The following is a 24,562-nucleotide window of genomic DNA, read 5'->3' as shown; positions in this document are numbered from 1 at the left end:
TATTTAAAACTTTACTTCGCATAGAAATATGTACGTACCGTACGGGATTTCTAGAGTATTCAAATTTAGGAATTTGATAGGCGTTTGAATTCAGTAATTTTTTTTTAACTCAAAAACAGCAACCTTCAATTGCTTATAAAGTTTGTTCCTGTGTAAATCAATTCCATATGAAAATTCAAATACAAAGTTTTTTCTATTTCATTAATCAAGAAATTCGTACATTTTTCTGTGTGGGATAATGTTTTAAAGATTTGTCATAAATTTTATTCTGAGTGCCTTTTTGAACAATGCACGCGTACAGAGATTCTCTGTAGAGTTTTAAATTTTTGGTATTTGTTTATAATAGTTTTTGTAGTTACTCTCTGCTTGACTGCATTAGGGAATTTTTTTTCAGCACATTGAGTGGCCTAGCCCCTTAACATAAATTAAAAAAGAATTGCATAGAAAACCGCTTGCATCTACCCTCCCGGATGGAATACAAGGTGACCCAATATCTCAAAATATCTTATCTTATCTTATATTGAGTACTACCAACGATATAAATTTCATGCTTTTATCACAAAGTGCACGATTTTCTTACTAAACCGCCCATTATACTAGGCTTTAGTCGAAAAATGCAACATTTTATGTTTATGCAAGTGCAAAGGTATTCTTGAAATTTTCTCCCTATTTTGTTAAAATTGTATGCTTATAATAAGTTCACAGATTTGCTTCGTTATCCATGCGATATAGTCTTGAATCACTAGAAGAAAACGATATGATTGAGATACCAAGAATTTTATTTTTAAAAAATTCAATAACAAATCGGAACTAGGTTCCTTTCTAGATACCTTCTACCCACACATTTTATGTTAATACCCTGAGGCATAACATAGCTATAGATCCGTGTGGAATATTTTTTTAATTTATTTTCCTTTCTAACAAATAGAGTTCATTGAAAATACTCATCTCATCTCCTAAAAAAACACAAAAAATACATCTGTGCCGGGATAGGGCTGACATAATAACGACTAATTGTTAACTTTATAGGTATCTTCCTGCAACACACAAGACTTGATATCAATAAAAACAGACTGGAACGTTTTTCTAACAATAAAACCCAGTGCATATATTAAGGTAGCTACCTACAAAATGTTATCAAACAATTCAAGTAAAAAAAACTGCTTCTGAATTCGAATATTAAATCCCTTTCTAATAAAAATTTGTTTTGATGCGTTTTTCACCCTTCGCATCTTCGTGAATAATAATCCACCACCATTTCATAAAGACATAAGTGAAATGTCAGAAAAAATCATATGTTTTCAATCTTTAAAGCACTCACTTGAATTACCATAACTAGATAGGTACGTGAGCTATGTTGCAATGGCCATAAAAAAATTCTGATGTGAAATTATTTATTTTTCTTTTTTGGTTTTATAATTTCCAAAGTAGCCGAGTGCTTTTTCAATGCAACTCGTTTTTGTTTGGGCCTGTCTATCGAATCGAGTTGTTCAATTTCAATTTTTAATGGTGGAAAAACATAAACATCAACAACCAACGTGAAGTTAACGCATTGTTTTGAAAATAACAAGAACACAAACAAATAACAAACACCTTCTTTTGACCGTATTATTTATCGTATGGTAAATGTTATATCGTAGAATAATTCACTCGCTCTCAGTTTCTCTCTTGGTTCATTCATTCTCTTTTGAGTATATAATTTGAGTGGGTAAATTGTTTTGAAATTAAATCAAAAGAGCAAGAGAAATGACACATGAGTGGAAAAAATTCTTCAATGAATTGAGTGAAAAAAATAAGATCCAAATAAGAAACATCGGCAATTAGGCTATTGATTATGTCGAAAAAAACAGGGCAATAAGGAACTAAGACGTTCACGGGTTTTTATTGCAGGAATCGTTCAATGGGTTATAAAAGAACATAAAACCGCGGAGTGCTATTAAATGAGAGGGTGGAAACTGAAGATAGGGGTGTAAAAGCCCCCTTTTTGGTTTTTTCAATATATCTCGTAAACCGAGCAAAATTTTAGTATATTGCTCTCAAAACTTTTTGTAGAGAATTGAATTTCCTATTAGAATAATGTTTTTTAAAAATTGAAAAAAAAAATTTCCATACCAAAATAGTCGAAACAATTATAAAAAAAATATCAAAAAAATCGATTTTTTGAGTTTTTTTGCTTTTTTAGTTGTACATTTTTTTTGGGTTGAGATAGACATAAACATTGCTCTAAAGAAAAAAAGAAGATTGAATTTCCTTCAAAACCCTGTACTCACTAAATTTTTTCATTGAAAATTAACCGAAGTATGGCCATTTTAATCTATCTTTTTTTCGCATTTTTAGTTTTACTCAAGTAAAACAGAAACATTTGAGGGGAAAGTACGATAACTTAAGCACCAAGAACTGATAATGAGATTTTGTAGAGGGGTTAAATACAATCATTGTTTACTATGGGAGGGGGGTCTATGTCGCCCCCGTTTTGGAGGGAGGGGCAATTTTAAAAAAAAAATACTTAAAATAAAAAAAAATTATTAAAAAACAACGGCAACACTCACAGTTTTGACTGATACTTTTTTCAAAAGCTAGAATTATAAACTTAATATTAATTTTAAAATGAAGTTATTTTAATCAATTGTTTTTGAAATAAACGAGTGATTCCAATAATGAAAGTATTTTGTCTATTTTTCAATTTTCTCAAAAAGTAGAAGGCATAGTAACATTATGATTTTCATGATTTGATAAGAAATCAATTAAGGCAGTTTACTTTGTCGATCAATTTCGTATTGAAGTCCACAGTCTTTGTGAAAATTGTACTCAATGTGCTTTTTAAACTTTTTTTTCACAAGTTTTGACTTTGAAATCAGGTATTTCAAAAACAATTGATTAAAATAACTTCATTTTAAAATTAATATTAAGTTTATAATTCTAGCTTTTGAAAAAAGTATCAACTAAAATTTAAGTGTTGCCGTTGTTTTTTAATAATTTTTTTTTATTTTAAGTATTGTTTTTAGAAAATTGCCCCTCCCGCCAAAACGGGGGGACATAGACCCCCCCTCTCATAGTAAACAATGATTGTATTTAACCCCTCTACAAAATCTCATTATCAGTTCTTGGTGCTTAAGTTATCGTACTTTCCCCTCAAATGTTTCTGTTTTACTTGAGTAAAACTACAAATGCGAAAAAAAGATAGATTAAAATGGCCATACTTTGGTTAATTTTCAATGAAAAAATTTAGTGAGTACAGGGTTTTGAAGGAAATTCAATCTTCTTTTTTTCTTTGGAGCAATGTTTATGTCTATCTCAACCCAAAAAAAATGTACAACTAAAAAAGCAAAAAAACTCAAAAAATCGATTTTTTTTGATATTTTTTTATGATTGTTTCGACTATTTTGGTATGGAAATTTTTTTTTTCAATTTTTAAAAAACATTATTCTAATAGGAAATTCAATTCTCTACAAAAAGTTTTGAGAGCAATATACTAAAATTTTGCTCGGTTTACGAGATATATTGAAAAAACCAAAAAGGGGGCTTTTACACCCCTATCTTCAGTTTCCACCCTCTCATTTAATAGCACTCCGCGGTTTTATGTTCTTTTATAACTTATTGAACGATTCCTGCAATAAAAACCCGTGAACGTCTTAGTTCCTTTCTAAATGACATAATCAATAGCCTAAATGTGAATAGGCGTTCAATCTCAAATTTTAAACATTGATAGTTATAGATTAATTAACCTAAGACAAAAATTCAATATTAAGGCAACTTAAACTTTGAACACAAATTCGAAGATCGAAACCGCAACAAATGGGAGATTTTTATATTTTTTAACATAAAAATTAAGGATTGGCCATTGTATTCAATCATTAAACAAACATCAATCTAAAACAAAAATTTTTCCATTTCATTGTTAAAAATCATATTTGCGTGACCAATGGGGAGTTAAAATTAACGGTCATTTTACTTTGATTTTAAAATGTTCATCGTTGACACAAATCATTCCGTAAAATATTAAAATCAAAGTAGCTTTCGTTGATTTTTAGTTGTTTTACCCCAATGTACATATAAGTATTATTTTACTAACATGTGAACAATGCGAAAAAGCCTTAGTGACAAGGTGAAAGGGCAGGGCGACTCGCAGAGTGGTGCTTTTTTGAAAGAGACTTATAAGCAAGAGTTAATGTTAAAAAACTGAATTTTATGTTTACGTAAATTATTTTTAAGTTAAAAAACAAAACAAAAATCATGTGTGCAATTCACACGTGGTTGAAGTGAAACCTTAAAAATCATTTAAAAAAAATCGAAAAAATATAACTTTTTTTTATTACATCACTTTTTTTTATATGACAACCTACTTATTTACTTACTTATTTTTTTTATTTTTTTAACCCAATTAGTTTTCATAAAAAAAAAGCAAAACAATCAATCTCTTTTCTCTTCTAACGCCATTAAATCCATTTTTTAAAAGACAACTTATAATAATAAATAAATAAAAAAATTTATATCATTATTATTTCACCTTTTACATGACGCTTCAATCATATTTCTACCATGCCTACAAAAAAAAATAAGAATTTTTTAAAGCCAACCATGTCGAAATTTCAAACTGAGATTACACGGTACTTCCTCTTCTGCTGCCTGGTCATCGGCAACAAATCTTCACAGGTGTTTTGAGATATTTTTCAAGTTTTTCAATTAAAGATTATATAACTTGTAGAGCACGTACCGTTATGTGTGATATATTAAATGAAAGGTTAAATTGTCAGCATGCGTATTAAAGTTAAATAAATTTGTTATGTGCTCTAGATCAAAAGATATAACGTGTTAAGAAAAAGAACATCTTTTCACCGTTATCTCAGAATTTTGAATATGAAATTAATTGAAATTTTGCACAGTCATAATTTATTAAATTACCTATCTACTGTATACATTTCATTCATCTATCTATTAAAACAAAAAAGTTATGATCAATTGATTTTTCGTGTCGCTTTTTTATTTCATCTTGTTTCAAATCACTACGATACTAAAGAAGTTTTCACTTCAAAAACTATTCTTGTGTTGGTTGATTTTTTGCAAATCTGAGAGGCATTTGTAAATTCGGTCTTTTTTACTTAAAATTAGGAAGACAGTTAAAAATTTCAACAAAAAAAAATACAGCAATATTTTGAAAAAAAGGTTAGTATTAGGTATGCATTTTTTACTTGCTTTATAGGGCAAGTATTTGTTTCGTGTCAAAAAAAAAAATTGAGGTTTTAATCAAAACCAACATTACGATGATGGAGAATTCCGAAAAAGTGGGTCCCTGCGTCTGTGCGTCTGTGCGTCCATCTGTACACATTTCAGCCTAAACGGGTGGATGGATTTTCTTCAAATTTGGTACAGATGATTTTTATGGAATTCTGAAAGTTGGTTTTTTTTTTGTTTTTTTATATCTCGTTTAAAACGTATACCTCCCATACGAAAAAATACGATATGACGAATTTCTCGAAAACGGCTCTAACGATTTTGATTAAACTTTGTATACGTAATATTTAAAGCAGTGGCAATAAAACTGCATTTTTATTTTTTCTCAAAAAAGTCAAATAACAAAAAAAAATTTTTTTTCATTTAACAAAATTTTGCCCTAAATGTCGCCTCTTCCCCAATATCAATTTTTTAAAAATTTAGATCCAGCTTTTAAAATCTACAAGTAGACTAACATAAAAGTGCTTTGAACTGCAAAAGCAAGTACGTGCGACCCCAGTCGTGCATTTTATTTTTATAACAATTTTGTTTAAACTGATGCCAAAAGCTTTTAATATTATATACAACATTATAAATTCAATTATTTGGACCCCGAAAATCAACTATATTCTTTAAAGATCAATCAATTTCGAATCATCGTAAATTTACACAGATCGTACACTATGGCGTATACGTACTTTTTATTTTATTTTTTGTTTTCTCAATATAATGAAGTAGAATGTGATTTTTAGATAATTTTCTACAACAAATTTATCGTGTATTTCAATAAAATACAGCAAACAAAAACGTTGTTTTGTTGGCATACCAAAAATGTTAAGGAATTTATAATATTTTAAAAGGTTTATGACGAACAGAATTTGATTGAATGACATCACATGAAATATATACAAAGGAATTATTTTAAGTGAATGAAATTTGTTTAAATGTTTTTAGTTAACATTTTTATATCGATGAGAAATACATAATGTAAAAATAAGGCTGGCATAAAAGAGATTTAAAATCGTTCAAATTGATTGATTGCTGTTTCATTTCCATAATGCACAATTCCTAAGGTTCAAACAGAAAACAATTAAAACCTGTGGTGTACCGATGTCGAAAGAATAAACCTTGTTGAGGGTTAGGGGGTTATAAATCGAGGGACAAGGAAGAAATTTCACCTTCAAAACTCTATTCTTAGGCACATTTTGAAATTAAATTTTTTCCATATTTTTTTTTACCGTGTACCAAAGTGTTATTTACTCAAAAAAAAATTACCACCACTCAACCTTCTTCTTCACTCACATAGTCTCATTTGAGCTAATTTAACTCCACTCAACCCTTAAAGTGCATTTTTGTTAAAAGATACAAATTTTCACTGCACATTTTTCTTGAGTGAGATACTCTATCTACCACTCAAATAAAATATAGATATCTCTTTCTAACCCTCTTTGCTAAACAGAAAGTCATCCACTCACTCAAATAAAATTATACTTTAAAGAGAAAAAACATACAAAATTTATTCAATACGATTCTCGTTCGTATCAAAAACAGGAAAGAAAATTCAATCCAAAAGATTCATTTTACAAAAGGAATCAGTTTGTTTTGAGACGTCGTGCGTGTAAGTTTAGAACGAATTTTTTAACGCGAAAATATTCAAAATAATATAATAAAAATACTTAAGTTAAAACCGAATTAATTTAAAAAATTACAAAAAAACGACAAAAAGTGATTTTCAAGTGAAAATTTTCGAAATCAAAGAAAAATATCTGTGAGATAAAAAATTTATATAAAATATAGTGAGACAAGAATTTGGAAAGTGTAACAAAATTTCGCTCTCAAAAAATTTACCGGGCATTTTTATTCTGTTCAAGGATTAAAACAACAACAACACAACAATTGGATTAAATTAATAAAAATTTCAAAAGGATCTAAATCATAATAACAGGATTTATATAACTCAAAGGATATCATTTAACTCAGAGTTGCATTTTATAATAGCTCTCTGTCTATCAACCCTGTGTTTTTTTAAAAAAAAAGGTGAGGGTTGTTGTTGTTGTCAATAATGGAAATTCACTTTTTCTGAATTTTTCAAATTATAATCTTGGGTTTATTATTATTTATTTATTTTCTATAATAAACGTTAACGCACTCTGCCGCAACGGTAGCAAGGATTTATTGGTTGTAGAATGGATACGGATTGTTAAGGGAATTATATGTATCGTATCCTTCCCCCTATGTTATAATATGGGTCTCTCTCTCTTTCTATGAAATTTGAACCCTCATTTGTGTGGCAAAAAAAAATCATTTATGATTTTGGTTGCAGTTTTAGAATAATTTTTTATCCCTAACTGTGTTTGGGGTTTGGTCTGAAAAAAAAAAAAAAATAAAGGGCTGTCGCCATGAATTTGTTTTGTTGACGTTGATGTCTATATTGTTTGAGGTGAATACAATAAAGTACCAATGTGGTTGGATGGTTAAAGGAGGTATGCTTGAGTGAGCATATAGAGAAGTTCGGTTGATGCATATTTTCTTATACCAAACAACGACATAAGCCGATTAGATATTTTGTACAAAAGAAGTAGAAGAAGAAGAATTTTGTTGTTGTTGTTCGTTAGAAACTGGGGCCTTTTTTTCCAAACACCGCGACCGACCGACCGGCCTGAAGCTCTTATAGGCTTTCATCACAAGTCTATGATCTAGTTCGGTGTTTCAATGGGAATTTTTTGTGTATGAATATTTTGTTTGCTTTTTTTTTTGTTTATGTCAAAGCCAATTCAAAGAGTGTAAGAGTCGGTTTGACGGTGTTTTTATATTTATGGAGGTACGTCAACGTCAAGATAGCTTAACGAGAGAAAGAGTTCAAGGGAATAACAGCAACAACAAGTAACTAACTACACAATCAAAATAAACAAACCTTATCGCACACCCAATCAACAAGAAAAAAGAGACACTGACAGAGCCTAACCCCAAACACACAAGGTACAACAGCAACTTAAACATAACGAACGTGACGGCAGCGACTACATCGGCGGCGGCGGCGGCAGCTAAGATATACGCGAGAATCTATCTGTTGAATGTCCAATGGCGACTGTTCAATTAAATAACAGCTTCAGGCTATAATTATCTTTCGATCGTCATCATTTTCGAAGTTGGTATTTTTTATATCTATATATTGACAACGGTGTTTACACGATGCATTGCTAACAAGAAATTCACCATTATAACGCACCTATATGCATAAATACAGTAGCGAGCAAAAAAAATGCAAACGAAAGAATTTTAAAGAGTTTTTAACAATAACTTAGTTACCAAATTTGGCATATTGAAACTGTTTTATTTTCATTAACCAGAGTCAATTAGTGGAACATTTTACTCCAAAACCATTATTTGGTCAAAAGTCTACCTAAATAATGCGTTTTTAAACGAGCAAAAAAATGCAAATGTTTTTATTGTTTGCATTTTTTTTGCTCGCTACTGTACTATACACAAATGTGGATAAGTACAGGGTGGCGCCCAACGTGAGTCGACAGAGTCTTTAGTTGAATTGGAAAATTTAAAAGAAGTTTAAAGAAAAACTTTTGTTAAAGTTTTGTGTAAGAAAGGTAGAAAGAAAGTTTTTTGTTTGTTGCAAGGACGATGTAGGTAGATATACAAAAACAGTGTTTGGAGATAGATAAGTTTTTTGTCCTATAAAAGTAAAGTAAAAGTAGGAAGATGTACTTAAAGAATTTCTTAGGAAACAATTTAAATAAATATCTACCCAATTTTTTGTTTTTAAATCCTGTGAACCCTCTTAGCGGTTCACCCACGCCACGATACAACATAAGTAGCTACGATTACCTATTTCCATTTCTATAAATACCTAGATACCTGCAATTACCTATCCTGTAGCAATTTTAGGATGAAGTTAGGAGGTACAAATTATAAAGTTGTTATTTTATCCCGGCAGGGTTTCGTTTTGATGAGATAGATACTTTCGCTGATATTATGTTTTAACTCAAACGAAAATACTCATCTAGGTACTTATAAATGTCAACTGTGTAATAAGTAAGTATTGGTAATTGTTTTTTGTTTGTGTTTTAAATACTAAAGATAAAATAGATGAAAAAAGCTGTCGCAATTGAACGTCGTATGTAATTTTAAATGAACTTGTAAAAATGTTTTCCAAAATTATTATAATAAAGTTTTTAGAACATAAAAGTTGCATGTTCTTTGAGTTTAAATCCTTTTTCTATAAGAATTTGATTTTATATCTAAAAAGTCATAATTTGTTAATTTTTGACTGTTTTTGAGGTTATGCTGCAATGTAATTTTTGTCAACATAATTTGTAACGGTTTCTATAAAAACTGTTTGTCTTCTTTAAAACAAATCTGTTTAAATCTCTCCGATATCTTTTTCATTGCCCGAGATATCTTCAGTTATTTGACTTTTAATTTCATAAAGGAGATAATAGCTGTGTTTTATTTTCCTCGTGATCCAGATCAGATCATGAATTTATTTGCGAAACAATAACAAAACAAAATCCTACTTTTGTTGTAAAGCTAATAAAAACAATAATCTGATCTGGATCACGAGGAAAATAAAACACAGCTAATATAACGAAAGATACAACAATTTGATATTTAAAAAACTACTCATTTTTTATTTCATGCAAAAATACAATTTTTAGGTTCTTATGAGTGGCCCAAAGTTCTAAGTTCTAAGTTTTTTTTTTTTTAATTTTCTTCGTAACATAATTTTTGTCAATGGGTAAATTATTCCATATTGTACAGCAGTAAACCCACAAGTGCTGCGAAAGATTCCATAGCATATTACAAAAAGCTTGTTATAAGTATTTCAAATGTGATTTAATAGCTGCGTTCCTTTGGAAATATTTATCTACTTTTTAGTACTTAAAATTACTTTGAACTACTTTGCTATACTGAAAAAGTAGTTCAAAGCAGCTTTAAGTACTAAAAAGTAGATAAATATTTCAAAAGGAACGCAGCTAATGTTGTTTTATTTATAAAATATAAATTTTTAATGAAATTTTCAAAAATCTTATTAAAATCTTACAAGAAAAATGTAAGGCAAATAGTGCATACATAAGATTTTATAAAATTTCTGCTACGTTAAAATTTGGAATCAAAATAGCCTTCAAACGATGTTATTTTATTGTTACTCGCCCAATGCTAATAGCGTTTTATTAGTAGCTTTGATTTTCGGTACCAAAAATAACTTTAAGACTTGTTTCCGCAAATAAACTTCGTTAGTTGGAGAATCGCTCTTTTACCCTCAAAAATTTCCAAAAAGTGACCTGGAATTAAATATACCTAGCCAGAATTCATTTTCAAAAGCCAGAAATATGAACTGAATATTTCACAGGTTTATTTGCCAAAAATTTGGTCTTGGTCGCACGACATTAAAAAATATTTAATTCTTTTCTATGCTACAAAAAAAATTTGATTTTTTGTTTATCTTTGGAAAATTAATTTAACGTCATTTGTTTGTCTACCAAACCTCAAAATGTTTAAAAGGCATAGGTACAATCAGTTTTTAAAATGAGTAAAACAAGTAAAATGAGTATTAACTATACATTAAATTTATGCGTTTAGATTTTTGAATAATTTTAAAAAGAATATGTAACACATTTTGGAGGCTTTAATTTTCAAATTTGTAAGCAGGGAATAACAAAGACTTTTTTTGGCAAAATTAATAAATTAGTTAATTTTAATTTAATCATTAAAAGAAAATTTTAAAAAGAACATAAACTTGCTTTTTATATACAGGGTGTCCCAAAAGTAATGGATCAAACGAAATATGCTGTTAGGCCAACTTAAGGGCTCTCAGAATTTGGTAACTTGTTTATCCCAAATCCTTACGGTTTTTGATTTAATGCAGTTTTTGTGAAATTTCGAAAAATACCGACTTTGCAACAGTATTTTCCTTCCTCCGCTCATAACTGATTTTTGTTTTTTACAATTATTTCACTAAAACATTGCCAAATAATAATAAATAATTATTTAATCAAAATATTTATTATTTCATACGCCATTTTGCTGCAAATTAATTAACAGTTCAATGTTTTATAAAAACTCAATTTCTTAGTTTTTTTTTCAGAGCACCCCCTAAAAAAAAATTAGTATGGTGTGACACAGGTTAATTATTTTAAAAACTTGCCGTGTTATTGCAGTTTTCAAAAATGTATAAAAGTTTTCAGACTTGAAGCTAGAACAAAAGATATTACAATTTAAATGCAACAAAATAGGCCTTTTCAGAGAAAAATAACAAAGAAAAATAAACACATTTCCTCGACTGTTGTTTGTTTATTTCTTTTTGTTTGTTATTTTGCTCTGAAAACCCCTGTTTTTTTTGCATTAAAATTATAATATCTTTTGTTCTAGCTTCAAGTTTGGAAACTTTTATACATTTTTGAAAACTGCAATAAATCGAAAACCGTAAGGATTTGGGATGAACAAGTTATCAAAGTCTGAGAGCCCTAAAGTTGGCCTATCAGCATATTTCGTGTGATCCATTACTTTTGGGACACCCTGTATATTAAATCTCCAAAAGAAGGATGACAAAAAAAAATTAAAATCTGCGCTTTTTTGAATAACTTTATGTATACATTTTACAAAAAAAATATTTATGCCTTCAAAAGAAATAGTTATAATAATTTTTATTTTATGAGCCCGTTTCATAATTTCCAAATAGAAAAAATGTTTTTTTTTTTTTCAAAAATTGTACTTATTTTTAATTTTAAGGTTATGATGAAATAAGCTGAATCATTTAAGAATAAGTCAGAAATGAGGACATCGGTTCGGTTAACGGCGACGGTACTAAGCTTTTTTTTTCATTTGGGTTATATAGCAGGTACCGTTGCTATTGATTCTGAAAAAAACTTTCAATTTCACCTTTAGCGCATCCTACAAAAATCATAACTAGTTTAAGCTGTAGTTCCAGATAGATACAGACTGACAGAATTGCAAGACTCACTTTTTCGCATTCTCTATCATTGTAATATCATGTGTGATTTTTATCACGAGTTCGACTTTTTTACGAATCTTAAACTTGCCCTTTAGTACCTTTTTCGCAAGTAAAAAAGTATATGAATGTCATTCTCTTGGGAAGACATATATTCTCATCATCATACCTGTTTTCAAAACATGATTTTTCAAAAATTATAATCAAGGAGATAACTTTCTGAAATGCACATTTTTAGGATTTAAGTAAACTCAGCTAATTTTCAAGAGATCTATAAAAATTTTGGAATTTAATTGAAAACTATTTTGTTGTGTACATTTTTCTATAAAAAAAAAACCAAAAAAACGAAAATTATTCATTTGAAAATCATCATAACTTGAATTATCAATTTTGGCATTAAAAACGTGTTACAAGTAGGTACATAAACCCCTATTTCCAATCTTAAAACAGCTATGGATCAAAACTCAAAAATTTTCTTATTTTTATCAACAACAATTAATCAATATTGACTGAGTAAAAAAATGAAAGTTCAAATGAACATTTTCTATACAAAAACAAGTAGATACTTATCACGACACAAAGTAAGAAAAAAGCCTTGACAAGTAATTAGACTTGCATCTATATCTACATATATTTATGTTAATTCATGATATTTTGACAGTTTTAATTTTGTGTTGCTGTCAAAAAGTCAGACCACCCTGTTTATACCATTCAAAACACAAACAGGTGTTCTAGTTAGTAAAAGCATGGTATATATCGGTTCTATGGTAACTATCTATAGACAGTAGACACACTCATGGATGACTTGATCACCTTGTATTTACATTCCATTCCCATAAGTAAACTGGCATCAGCTTCTAAACAGGCATCACCTCTTTGGTGGTAAGTTCAAATATAAGCGAGAGGCAGCAAATGCACTTGTCCAAACTGGACCAATTTTCCATGCACCAAAATAAAGTTCGTTACCTCTTTTCTCTTCTTGTATATAGGCCGGGTGGGTACCCTACAAACTGCAGGTATACACACTCAGATGGAAAATTATCTCAACTCAATTCAAAATTTAAACTCCATAGAGCGTATGTTTGGGGTAATTAAGTAATAAAAAGCAAACAAAAACCCCTCTGCTATACTCTACTCTGATGGGAACTGTGGAAACATGGGAACATTAAATTGATAGCTCTCTGCAGCAAGTTGTTCTCTACTTCACTTCTTCTTCGATGACCTGGTTTTTTTTCCTTCAAATTAGTTGCAGTCATCGTCAGTTTTGTACATTCTCATACAAATTCTTTATATATATTTCTCTGTTGGATTATTATCGATTTAAGTCAAATTTCAAGAATTAAAGTCTTTGTTTGAAGAAAAAAAAAAATTAAATAAACAAATGATAATCTCTCCAATTAAATAAATCATCGACAAAATTTATTCCCAGCATGAAGTCTCTGGTTGTGGGTTTTCTGAGAGAATTCATAATATTTTTAAAAATTCCCCCCAAATTTGGTCTCCATACCTGCTGTGATTAGTTGAAAAAACAAAAACAAAAATATGTTTACATAATTTTTTGTCAGCAACATTTCGAACAGTGAAATATTTATTGAAACAAGATTTTTTGGATTGGATAAACGATATTGATGAAGGAATAAATTCTCTTCTTGAAACCCTTTCCTTTTTGAATTCCAAAACAATCGAACACTGTCGAATTGTTTTGAGTTTGAGTTGAAAAAAAAAAAAATTGAAAATGAAATAAAATTCCATTGTCTACTTCTTGGTCCTTGTATATGTATGTATTTTTTGGGGGGCTATAAAAGAGTTGTTATTCGTTCGTTCTATAGCACTCCTTTAACAACCTTCATCATCATCAGAGAGAGAAATTGGAAACAACCAAAAATGCCTGCAATTAAACTTCCTTTGTGGGGCAAAAGTGAAATATTTGTGGTGTAATTCCAATAATTTCATCAAAGAGATATTATCGCTTTATGGGAACCCTATACTATCCTGATGATGGTTCTTTGCGATGGTTGGTTGGTTCGTTTGGTGATGATGATGATGACGACGACGACGTTGTGATGATGATGATGATGGTAATCGTTCAACGTTCAACATAACTCGATGCACAGACAGAACTCTAGGTATGAGTTGAGTACCTACATATTGTATACACGAATTCCCATCCTCCCTCCCTACCTCCCCCAAACCCCCTTTTCATTCTCATTTCAAGAGACTCTTTGAAGGGGGAAGGTTTAAATATTTTCATCCAAAACCAAAAGCAATTTGTGTCCCTGTGATGTTATTGGAAGGAGGAAGAAACATGGCATCACAGAGGTGTGCCATATAGATAGTGTCTATGTTTGTGTCTTTGCTAGTATCTGGGATGTTTGTGTTTGTTATGCTTGCATATGATGTTACCCACATAATATTATAATGCCATAAGAATTTCGTTTGCTATTCTTTGAAGTAATCCTTCAGTTTCGAAAAATGTTCCTATAACATAGATTTATTTTCATATATAGCCTAAAGTCGGGACACAAATACTTTTGTACCAGTATAGAAAACAATAGAAAATAGCTTAGGTACCTATAGAGAATGTCAAAAATCTTTGTTTTACGTTAAAATTTAATCAGAAATGGGATATAGCTTAACTAATATTTATTTAGATATTGGAATTCCTTTTTTTATAAAAAAAAAAAAATAAATAATTTTACGGATGATAAGAAAAGAGACATGGAAAAATTATGTTAAAGATAATGATTTTTTTTTCAAGAGCTGAAATTGGGAGAAACGAGATTTTAATTATTGTTTGATCTTTGTGTTGTAGGTACTTTGTAGCAACTGTAGCACTGTAGGATGAGAATATATGGAAGTCAAGTGAAATGGCACTTGAATGAATAAAACCCTTGAATTTGCTTCCATTTTAATGACGACGTAGGCTGACATTGGATGATTGAATTTTTAACCGAATTTAAAAATGGAGGAGGTTTTCAATTTGATACTATTTTTTTTACTTGCGATATAGGTCCTATGTATCAAGTTATGCATTCGTACAAAAAAAAAAGTTGAGATAACATTTTTCCATGACATTACGATGGTAGAGAATGCCAAAAAAATGGGTCCCGGAAGTCCGTCTGTCAGTAAATGAAGCTACAGCCTAAACGGATAGACCGATTGATGTCAAACTTGGTATGTAGGGTAATTTGGCGACTCTCCAGAGGGGTTTTTGGAACTAATTTTTTTGGACTAAAAATACCGATTTTAGTAAAATTCAAATATCTCGAAAACGGCTCCAACGATTTTGTTTGAAAAATTCAAATGCTAGTTTTAAGCCAAGATCTATCTTCTAATGAAAATTTTTTTTTTTTGAAAATCATTATTAACGGTACCTACCATAGAACCGTTTTTTCAAATCCGATTATCTCCGAAACTGCTTATTCGATTTCAACGAAACTTTTTGTGAAGAATTATTTATATAATTTAAATATAAACCAAAAATAATAATAATTTTCAAAAAAATAATTTTTTGATTTTTCTTTTTGAAAAATCAAATTTTCAAAAACGTTACATTGAATTTTTTTGAAATTTTGTTTTTAGATGCTGATGAGTGATTTCTACAAAATGGCGTACCAATTTTATTTTAAAACTTTTTTTTCCAAAAAATTATTTATAAAAAATTAGTTTTTTAAAAAATGGCTCCAACATCTTAATATATCAAACAAAACTGCATACTTGTTTTGGAGGGCAATTTGATTTCACATTTTATTTTATTTTTTTAAAAAGCGAATGTTATTTTTTTATTTTTATATAAAAAGTCTTAAAAATTTAAGCAACTTTAACCCTAAGAGCAAGTTTGTGCGACCCAGTCGTGCATTTTAGTTTTATTATTATTATTATTTTGTTTGTTTAGTACCTCAGAACTTTCGACTGGGTTGGGTAATCTGCTGTTTTTGATGTTTTTTTTTTTTTTTGTTTGAAACCTTTTCTTGAAAGAAATTAATTTGAAGTAAAAAAAAAATTTTATTGCAAATAAAAAAAAATTGCATTAAACAAAAATTTTAATTCAACTAAAATAAATTTGCATTAAAAAAAATTATTTCAATTAAAATACTTTGGCATTAAAAAAAAATGTATTGCAACTGAAAAATATTTGCATTGAAAATAAAATTTTTATTGCAAATATAAATATTTTGTATTAAAAAAAAATTGTATTCCAAATAAAAAATTTTTCTGCATTGAAAAAAAAATTCAAAATGTGTGCATTAAATATTTTTTTTTCATATTCGTCGAAATACATACAATGTTGGCTATTTGACCATACATAAGCTATTTTAACAATAATATTGAACTAAATGTTGACCATACAATAGCAAAAATTGTAAGATATTCGACGAATATGAAAAAAAGTATTTAATGGACACATTTTGCATTAATTTTCTTTTTCAATGCAGAAAATTTAGTATTTGCAATACAATTTTTTTTTTGATGAAAAATATTTTTATTTGCAATACAAATTTTATTTTTACTGCAAATATTTTTCAGTTGCAACAACATTTATTTTTATTTAAAATTTTTTTATTTGCAAGAAATATTTTTTTATGCAAATGTTTTTTATTTGCAATAATAATTTTTTTTTAATTTGTATGGAAAATAAAAGCATTTTTACAACCCTGATATGATGGAAACATTGAAAATTACATCGATGGGAAAAAATACGAGTATAATGAAAGATGCTCAAAACTTTGGGAATATTTTTTTGATATAGGTACTTTTTAGAAAATTGCAAAGTCACCTAAATGTAATATTTTTGTAATTTTTGCAATTTTCTAAATTCTTAAATTTCAATAGATAATGTACCAAATCGTTTGTTCTGTAGAATACGCTACATTCCGCGTTCACGCCTATCGCCACCGGGAAATCATGATTCTTCTATAGCAAGTAGTTAAGAAGCTATGAGGCAGAAGGTGAATATTTACACATATGTAGGATACATAGACACATGGTCAAAATCATAACTGTTTTTTTGTCTCGTTTTGTTGTTCGGATGAAAACCACTCATTTGTCTTTCATTAATTTAAGTAACTCAACAATTTTACTTAAAAATTTAAACACGAAAAACGACTTGTTGATAGTTTATATCACTAATTTCTTTATAGAGTGTCAAAAAAAAATATATAAAAATTATCTGAATAAAATCCTAATAAATAATTTTAATAAAACATTCGACGTAAAGTTTAAAACACCTTAAAAAATTTGTAAACTCAATTGGAATTTGTTATTCAAACTGATCCCGTAGTAGTAATCCAAAATGGACGAAAATAAAGTTGTAGCTGATCGTTTTATTGAAATCGCAATAACCGCTCTCATCGAGAGAAATTTTGAAAAAGCTGTAGAATTTTTACATAAAGCCGAAAAACTATTTCCCTCCCTCCTCTTTACAATTACTCAGATCCTAACCAATTCCAATAAAAATTCTACAACTGATAATGACTCTCAACCAACACAATATTCAAATGAACAATTAGAAGCAGTGAATAAAATCCAAAAATGTCAAAACTATTATCAAGTCTTAGATGTACCTAAAGAATCAAATGAGTTGGAAATCAGAAAAGCTTACAAAAAACTTGCACTACAACTACATCCAGATAAAAATAATGCACCCGGAGCTACTGAAGCGTTTAAGGTTTTAGGAAATGCAACAGATGTTTTGACAGATTTTGAAAAACGCAAAACTTACGATTTGCATGGTATCAATAAACCTTTGAATCAAAAAATTTATAAAAATGATTTTCAATGTTTAACAAATGAAGAATGGCTTATGTGTATTATATGCTTATTATTATTATCTCATATTTAAAAATTTATATATCTTTAACAGAATAAAATCTTCTTCTTCCTTTTTTCTCGGCGCTGTTATGATCTCGATGTCGAGGGGATCATAACCTTCCCACGTTACTGCTTCACACTAGTGATCCGCCTGTGGGGTTCGCCGGGTTGACCTCAGAAATCGGCGGCAAGCCTCCCGGTTTTGTATTGTTCCGTTTCTGAGGCCAACTGAATGCTGGTGTTTTTGCATTTGCTTGTACCAGGAGTTTTTAGGCCTACCTTTCTTTTTATTTCGTGTTGGAACGTTATATGATATTGCTTTTTTGACGGGGTTCTCAGGATCTCTCCTTTGAACATGGCAATACCAACTGAGTCGGTCGTGTTCAATTTTTTGGGAGATGGTATTTTTAACAGAATAAAATATTTAGTGAAATAAAGAAACAGACGGTGATTAACCTTCTAGGTACCTATATCCATTTTGTTTTTAATAAGGTCTATTTTAAGTTTATCTTGTAAATAAATTTTAGTTTAGTTAACTCAAGAAGCTTTTTTGTAAGTTTCACTTGAACAAAATTTCACGCGAAAAATATAAATTTCATGTTTTCCGGAGAAAAGTTGTTCATGTTTGCAAAATTTTGCACATCTTGTACTTCAGCTCTTTTTCAAGTTTAGCTACAAGTTAACTTCAGTCGATTTTTAGTGAACAAAAAATTCATGGCAAAATTACCTCTTTTTTTCAATCTGAGGCTCACATTTCAATTTTTTGAAAGGTTTCCATAATTTTTACTAAAATTTCCCACTGTTCCTTGGCACTAGAAATTTTGACTTAAAATGAATTTTCCAATTTATGGAATACAATCAAAATATAAGTCACTGTGGCTCATCTCATCCATCGTTATCATCGACATCATGGTTTTTCTCTTCTCCTCATCAACAACTGCACGCTTGACGGGATCAACCATTGTGCGTTAGCAGCAGCATGCAACGGAACGATGTTTTTGTATGAATATAAGTACGGTGGGAACGACTTTTCCGATTTTTGTTATTCTTATCGAATTGTGATACATCGTCATCATGAAGCGAACCACACCACACAGCAGGGGTAACCTAAATTTATGGTATATTTGGTTGTGATGAGAATGTCATTTATTATTTTTCTCATTTTTGACAAAAATTTCCAAGTATATAGAGTGACAGCGATAGAGCTTCCTATGATTATGAGAATCTCGTCCATTAGGGAAAGGTAAATATTTTTATAGGACCCCACATTGTATAGAAAGTAGGTAGGTTACTTGAATATTGTTTTGGGGGGAGAAAATTATTCAGCGAATCGCCTCTGTATAATTATGTACTTTTCAGATAAAGGGAAGGAGAATTAAGAGGAAACCTTATCTGGAGGGACACAAAAAAAAAGCCATTATAAACACCACTAGATTGGTACTATGGAGATAAGTTAAACAATCACACAGAGCAGAGAGTCGGGAACGACCAACGACGACGACGGACAAACAAAAGACTCACGTTCACGTCCACTTAGTCACTATAACTACATGCATATACTTACTCTACCTATATAAAAATGGGAGTAAGGAAGAGAGGGGACAAGTTTTAATTTAAGCACGAAGCAAACCGCATCCCAATATAACAAACCGAAACCACACGGGCGGACAGGCGAACGATTTTTATGGTTCGGCGCGCTCAATTTACAACTCAAGCCCTTACTTTTGCTTTTGCCCGCTTATACTCCTCGTATATCTATATTTTGAGGATGTGTTTTGTAGATAGATATAGGTACCCGACCCGCAGCCCAGAAGAGATTGAACAAATGAGGAGCTCTCGCTGCGCGATTCAATCTCAAAATGGGAACATCATCACAACATTTGGTGCACAGGTTCCATGTTCTTCCTCGGCATCCTGATGACTGTGCTCTGTGCTATCCTCTCATTCCATCATCCAATTTGCCTGCGTGCCTCTTATTGTACCTTTGGTGGTTTTGCGAACCCTCTCTCCAGTTTTTATTTGAGAGCTTCGAGGACAATTAAAATTGTCTGGCAACTCAAATCGTCGTCGTTATATACCTATGCATTATATTCATGCGAGTATATCGATTTCAGAATTTTGTTGTTGTTTTTTCTATACATAATATTATGGCAGAATATGTGGCGGTGCTGTGGTTAAATTGGATATTGTATCGAATTTCATTTGGTGCGGTTTAACACTAGGTGACAAGTCGTATGCTATAGTATTTTTTTTTATTTGTTTTTTTTTTTTTTTTTTTTTTGTACGCATGGACTGTCAATGATACCTTGATCACTCAGGTAGGATTTAAAAGTTATTCTCATGCAGAAAACCAGCTGTCAAAATGTGATTTTGAAATATTATAATTTTTTTTTTTTTTTTTTTTGTGATATTGGATAGAATGTCAAAGTAGATAAGAAAAGGAAACTCTGATGTACTCATTTTATCACACATCAAATACTGTTAATAATATGAGATTAAAGTAAAGCTTGTCGAGTATTTATTTAAAATTTGTTGTGTGCTAGAAAATGAATTTATCATTCATTAATATGAGTTTTGTTTTTTAAAATGCACTCGCAGTCTTTTGGTGATAATTAAAAGAAATTCCTGAACGAATATTGCCTAAATTGGTTAAAATTATGGTTAATAAATTTTAGAGTTTTTATTAACGCTGTTATTTGACTTTTTTTTACAATTTTTATATTTTTTCCGGACTTTTTTAAATTTCTCGTCATCCGTAATAATATATAAATTCCAAAACTTAGGATTAATAGTTTATGCTTAAAAGCCTAAAAATTGAAGTTCCAATTTTGCTATCATAAAAATTCGTCTTAAATAAATTTCTGGTTATCGAAGTTTTGTCTTTCTGATTTCAGATAGCTTTTAATCAAACATTTTTTCGAACGATTAAAAAGATCACTTGTTAAACTTGAAGTAGTTGCATCGAAATATTTCACTCATATTTTTATAACCAATTGATATTTTAGTATTTTTGATAACTCAATTTTAACATCCATAATATTTAAATTATAGATAATATTGAATTATGGTAGCTGTTTATTATTTTTTTTTTTGTTCGTCTAGGTGTTTACTGTCTTCTGAGAGATCGTCAAAAATTATATTTAAGAAAATTTATAAATTGTTCACCATGGTGTATACGTACTTTTTTTAAATTAATTTTATCGAACGATTTCTAATAATGTAAAATAATTTTGTAGCTCAGACTAAAGTTCAAGATAAATGCAGACGGACAGACAGAATAGCGGGAACCACTTTTTCAAATTGTAACGTGTAACTTTTAAATCGATGATAATAGGATAACATTATGATGTTTTTTACAAATTTGTTTATTATATATTTTTGTAACACGCTCGTTTAGAAAATACTTCATTTTAAATGTATGTCGATATCGGAAATATTCTTTTTTGTTAATTGTTCAAAAACGGTGAGTGTATTCGAAAATTGTTTTATTACAAATTTGTATTGTAGATTGTGTCCCTCTATTAAAATAAATATTTAGTTATTTTTTGTATGTATGTGAACTGACTTATTTTCTCGCTAGTTGATTTGAAAGAAAAGAACAATTACATAAACACAATGATATCTCCAAATAATATTTAATTTATAAATTAAATTTTTTCAATGTTTTCTTCTATAACATCGATAATTTGTTTGCAAAGTTATCGATAGCAAAAAAAAAACATCGATTCAGTTTAGAAAAGATGTATATTAAAGTGTCCCTTGTTTTCAAAATTTTAATGTGAATTTAATTTAAAATGTTTCCATACAAAGTATCTATAAATTACAGGTAGTTTTGAAATATTTTACTCACGCGAATTCGGTAGAACAGTTAATGTTAATAGATACAATTTAAAACTATTTTTAAATATCTTCATGACCTGTTAAATATCTTCATTTTTAACGCAGATTAAAAAAATAACAGCCAATTACGTTTTTTTTAATGATATTAACGGTTATTTTTAGCTGGCTTATGATTCTTAAAATAAAAAAAATTAAAATGATTTTTTGGAAATATTTGCAATTTTTTCAAATTTATATTTCAATTTTTTAAGTTTTAGCGAATTTTGAGTAAAATACTAAAAATAAATGCATATATACGAATTATAAAATGAATTTAAAATACTTCAAAGAAAACATGTAATTTATCGATACTTTGTGTAAAAACATTTGAAATTAAGTCAAGAAGGGTAAAAGTAATGACAGAGACACAAAACTTTGGAAATATTTTTTTCCATTGTATGGTTTTGCACATTTTTCCAAAATAAATAAATAGCTTTCGAATATTTTTCTTTAATAATTAGGTCTCTTGCAAACGACCTTTTTCCAGCAAGTTGACCTTAAAGTTTTTAAGTTAAATTTTAGCAATATCAAACTTTTTTTAAAGCCTGCTGTCATCTGTCCAGACTGAAGTAATTTTTATTCGGAAAACCATGCATCAGATTTGACTGTCTGTTAATAAGCTTCTTAGCAAACTCTCCGCATTATCAATTATCAATTCCGAACTGTATGCTTTCATTATAGAAAATTATGTCAAACAATTCGTGTGGAACAAAATATAGGTATGTAATTAGTTAAATGCAAAGTTGCAAACTTCATATTCAGGAAATACAGATACCTACCAGATAACTTCATTAATGTAGATATATAATACCTTTAATATTCCAAGCATTAAATCATTAATTGTATGCTAAGTAGGTAAACCACAACACAATAGCTATAAAGTGTGATAAAATGTATTCGAAATTAATCAAGGCACGTTGTGGGCGTGTTACTTGTCGCATTCAATTTATTGAATTGATATTTGATGTTTCTCTTAACAACTTATATAGGGTGTCATAAAAAAAATATTAACTTATTGTCAACTTGTTTGTACATAAATTAATTTATAATCACACAAGAGTTATACTTAATTTTTCACACATCATTTGCATAAGACCAATCAATGTGGAGAGGAATTTTTGTTTTTTTCGTTAGGCGGTTTTATTCCCTTATTTTTTTTTTTTACAAAAATGTTGAATGTTGTATTATTTATTGCTCCTACCAAAAAAAGAAATAAAGGTAAAAACGTTTAATTTTAAAGGTCATTCTTATTTACGAATAAAATATATAAAGTTTAACTTAGTACCTTTTTCCCTATAGGCTTCTATAGGTTATATCAAGTTGAATAAGAGATAATTATTTTCTATGTAGGTACCTCTACACAAAATGAATCAATATTGAAATTTTACGAAAATACCTAATAAAAATAAAATAAATCCTAAGTATTTCCCATTTCCGGTGTAATATCGATAAGGGTAGGCAAACTACGTAAGCATATAAGGACAACAAAAAAAAAGGTGCGTTGACCCTTAATGTACACAATTTGTATACCTTGTTTTCCAATCTATGTTGTAGCCATTAGGGAATAAAAGATAAGAAACAACCTTGTAGTTAGGTTTATAGGTCTCGACATTTTGAAAAATTGATCGATGCGGGCAAATAGAATGTGCACTAGATAATGTGACTTCCTGAACCCTAATGTAGACCAAACAAAGGATTTGAAATTTTAAATGTTTTTTTTTGTTATAATTTTAAACAATCTTTTTGTAAATCTCTTCTTGTGCCTTCATATTTTAGATCGTTAACGACAATAAGATACTAATTTTTTGTTACTACTTCATGTTAAATGAAGCAGATACAAAAATTTGACAAAAATAAATTCAAATTCTAAGGGGTATTTTGACTTTTTAAATATGTATGTACATTTTTGAAATTGAATATAAATTTGTCTATTAGTTACGGTACTTGATCATACAATTTTAATAGATAACTATTAAATGCCTGCTTCACTGAGCATATTATATATGATAACCACCGTCATTTCTTTAATGATTTTAAATTTGTGTTATAACTTTTGAGGGTCATAATGTTACATTGAATTGTATTTACATTTTAGGTTCTGTGATGTCATTTTCCTTGACTCTAAAGATCTTCAAAATCCGTCAAATAGAACTCAAGATATGTATTTGTATAATCTTTTCAAACAAAGAATTTAGATATTTTAACCCTTTCGAACCCAGCGTTTACTCTCATGTAACATAATATTTAAAAATATATTCCATTAAATATTTTTTTAGGTTTCGATGGCTTAGTTGAAAGATAATAATGTCTAGTTACTGGATTAGTACAAAAAGTTAGTCAAATATCATATTTTTAATTTTTTTTTAATTTTTCTCGGTAAGAATTGCAGGGTCAAAAGTTGATGTGAGTTAAGTAAGTTTTGTAACAATAATGACTCCTTCATTTCGATACAAAATAACAACAGGTTGGTCATTTTTCAATACATGACTTTCAGAACGAGTCTAGTAGCTATGTATTATCAAAGTTACATAATACTCTTACAATTTATTCTTATCTCTCAAAAATTATTTAGCTCGTTTGGAAAAAAAAGTTCATCTCCAAGAGAAAAAAAATGATTTAAATAACTCTATATCAAATGCATATACTTAGTAATCATATCCAGAAAAAAAGTAAGTTCAATATCGTTAGTGGCAAATA

At 29.2% G+C, this 24,562-nt stretch overlaps 1 protein-coding gene across 1 annotated transcript; it reads left to right on the top strand.

Moving 5' to 3' along the window:
* The first annotated feature begins 17,291 nt into the window (after positions 1-17,291).
* On the top strand, positions 17,292-18,035 carry LOC129919418 (dnaJ homolog subfamily B member 14-like). The gene has a single exon (XM_056000285.1). It carries the CDS (start codon positions 17,469-17,471, stop codon positions 18,015-18,017), a length of 549 nt encoding a protein of 182 aa, XP_055856260.1. The 5' UTR covers positions 17,292-17,468; the 3' UTR covers positions 18,018-18,035.
* Positions 18,036-24,562: the final 6,527 nt, after the last annotated feature.

The sequence above is a fragment of the Episyrphus balteatus genome, chromosome 4 (genome assembly GCF_945859705.1).
Source record: "Episyrphus balteatus chromosome 4, idEpiBalt1.1, whole genome shotgun sequence".
Lineage (NCBI taxonomy): Eukaryota > Metazoa > Arthropoda > Insecta > Diptera > Syrphidae > Episyrphus > Episyrphus balteatus.
This window is presented reverse-complemented; position numbering and strand designations above follow the sequence as displayed.

Bases quoted from the DNA above. Each gene is read 5' to 3' on its own strand.
- LOC129919418 (XM_056000285.1), top strand. From the start codon at position 17,469: ATGGACGAAAATAAAGTTGTAGCTGATCGTTTTATTGAAATCGCAATA.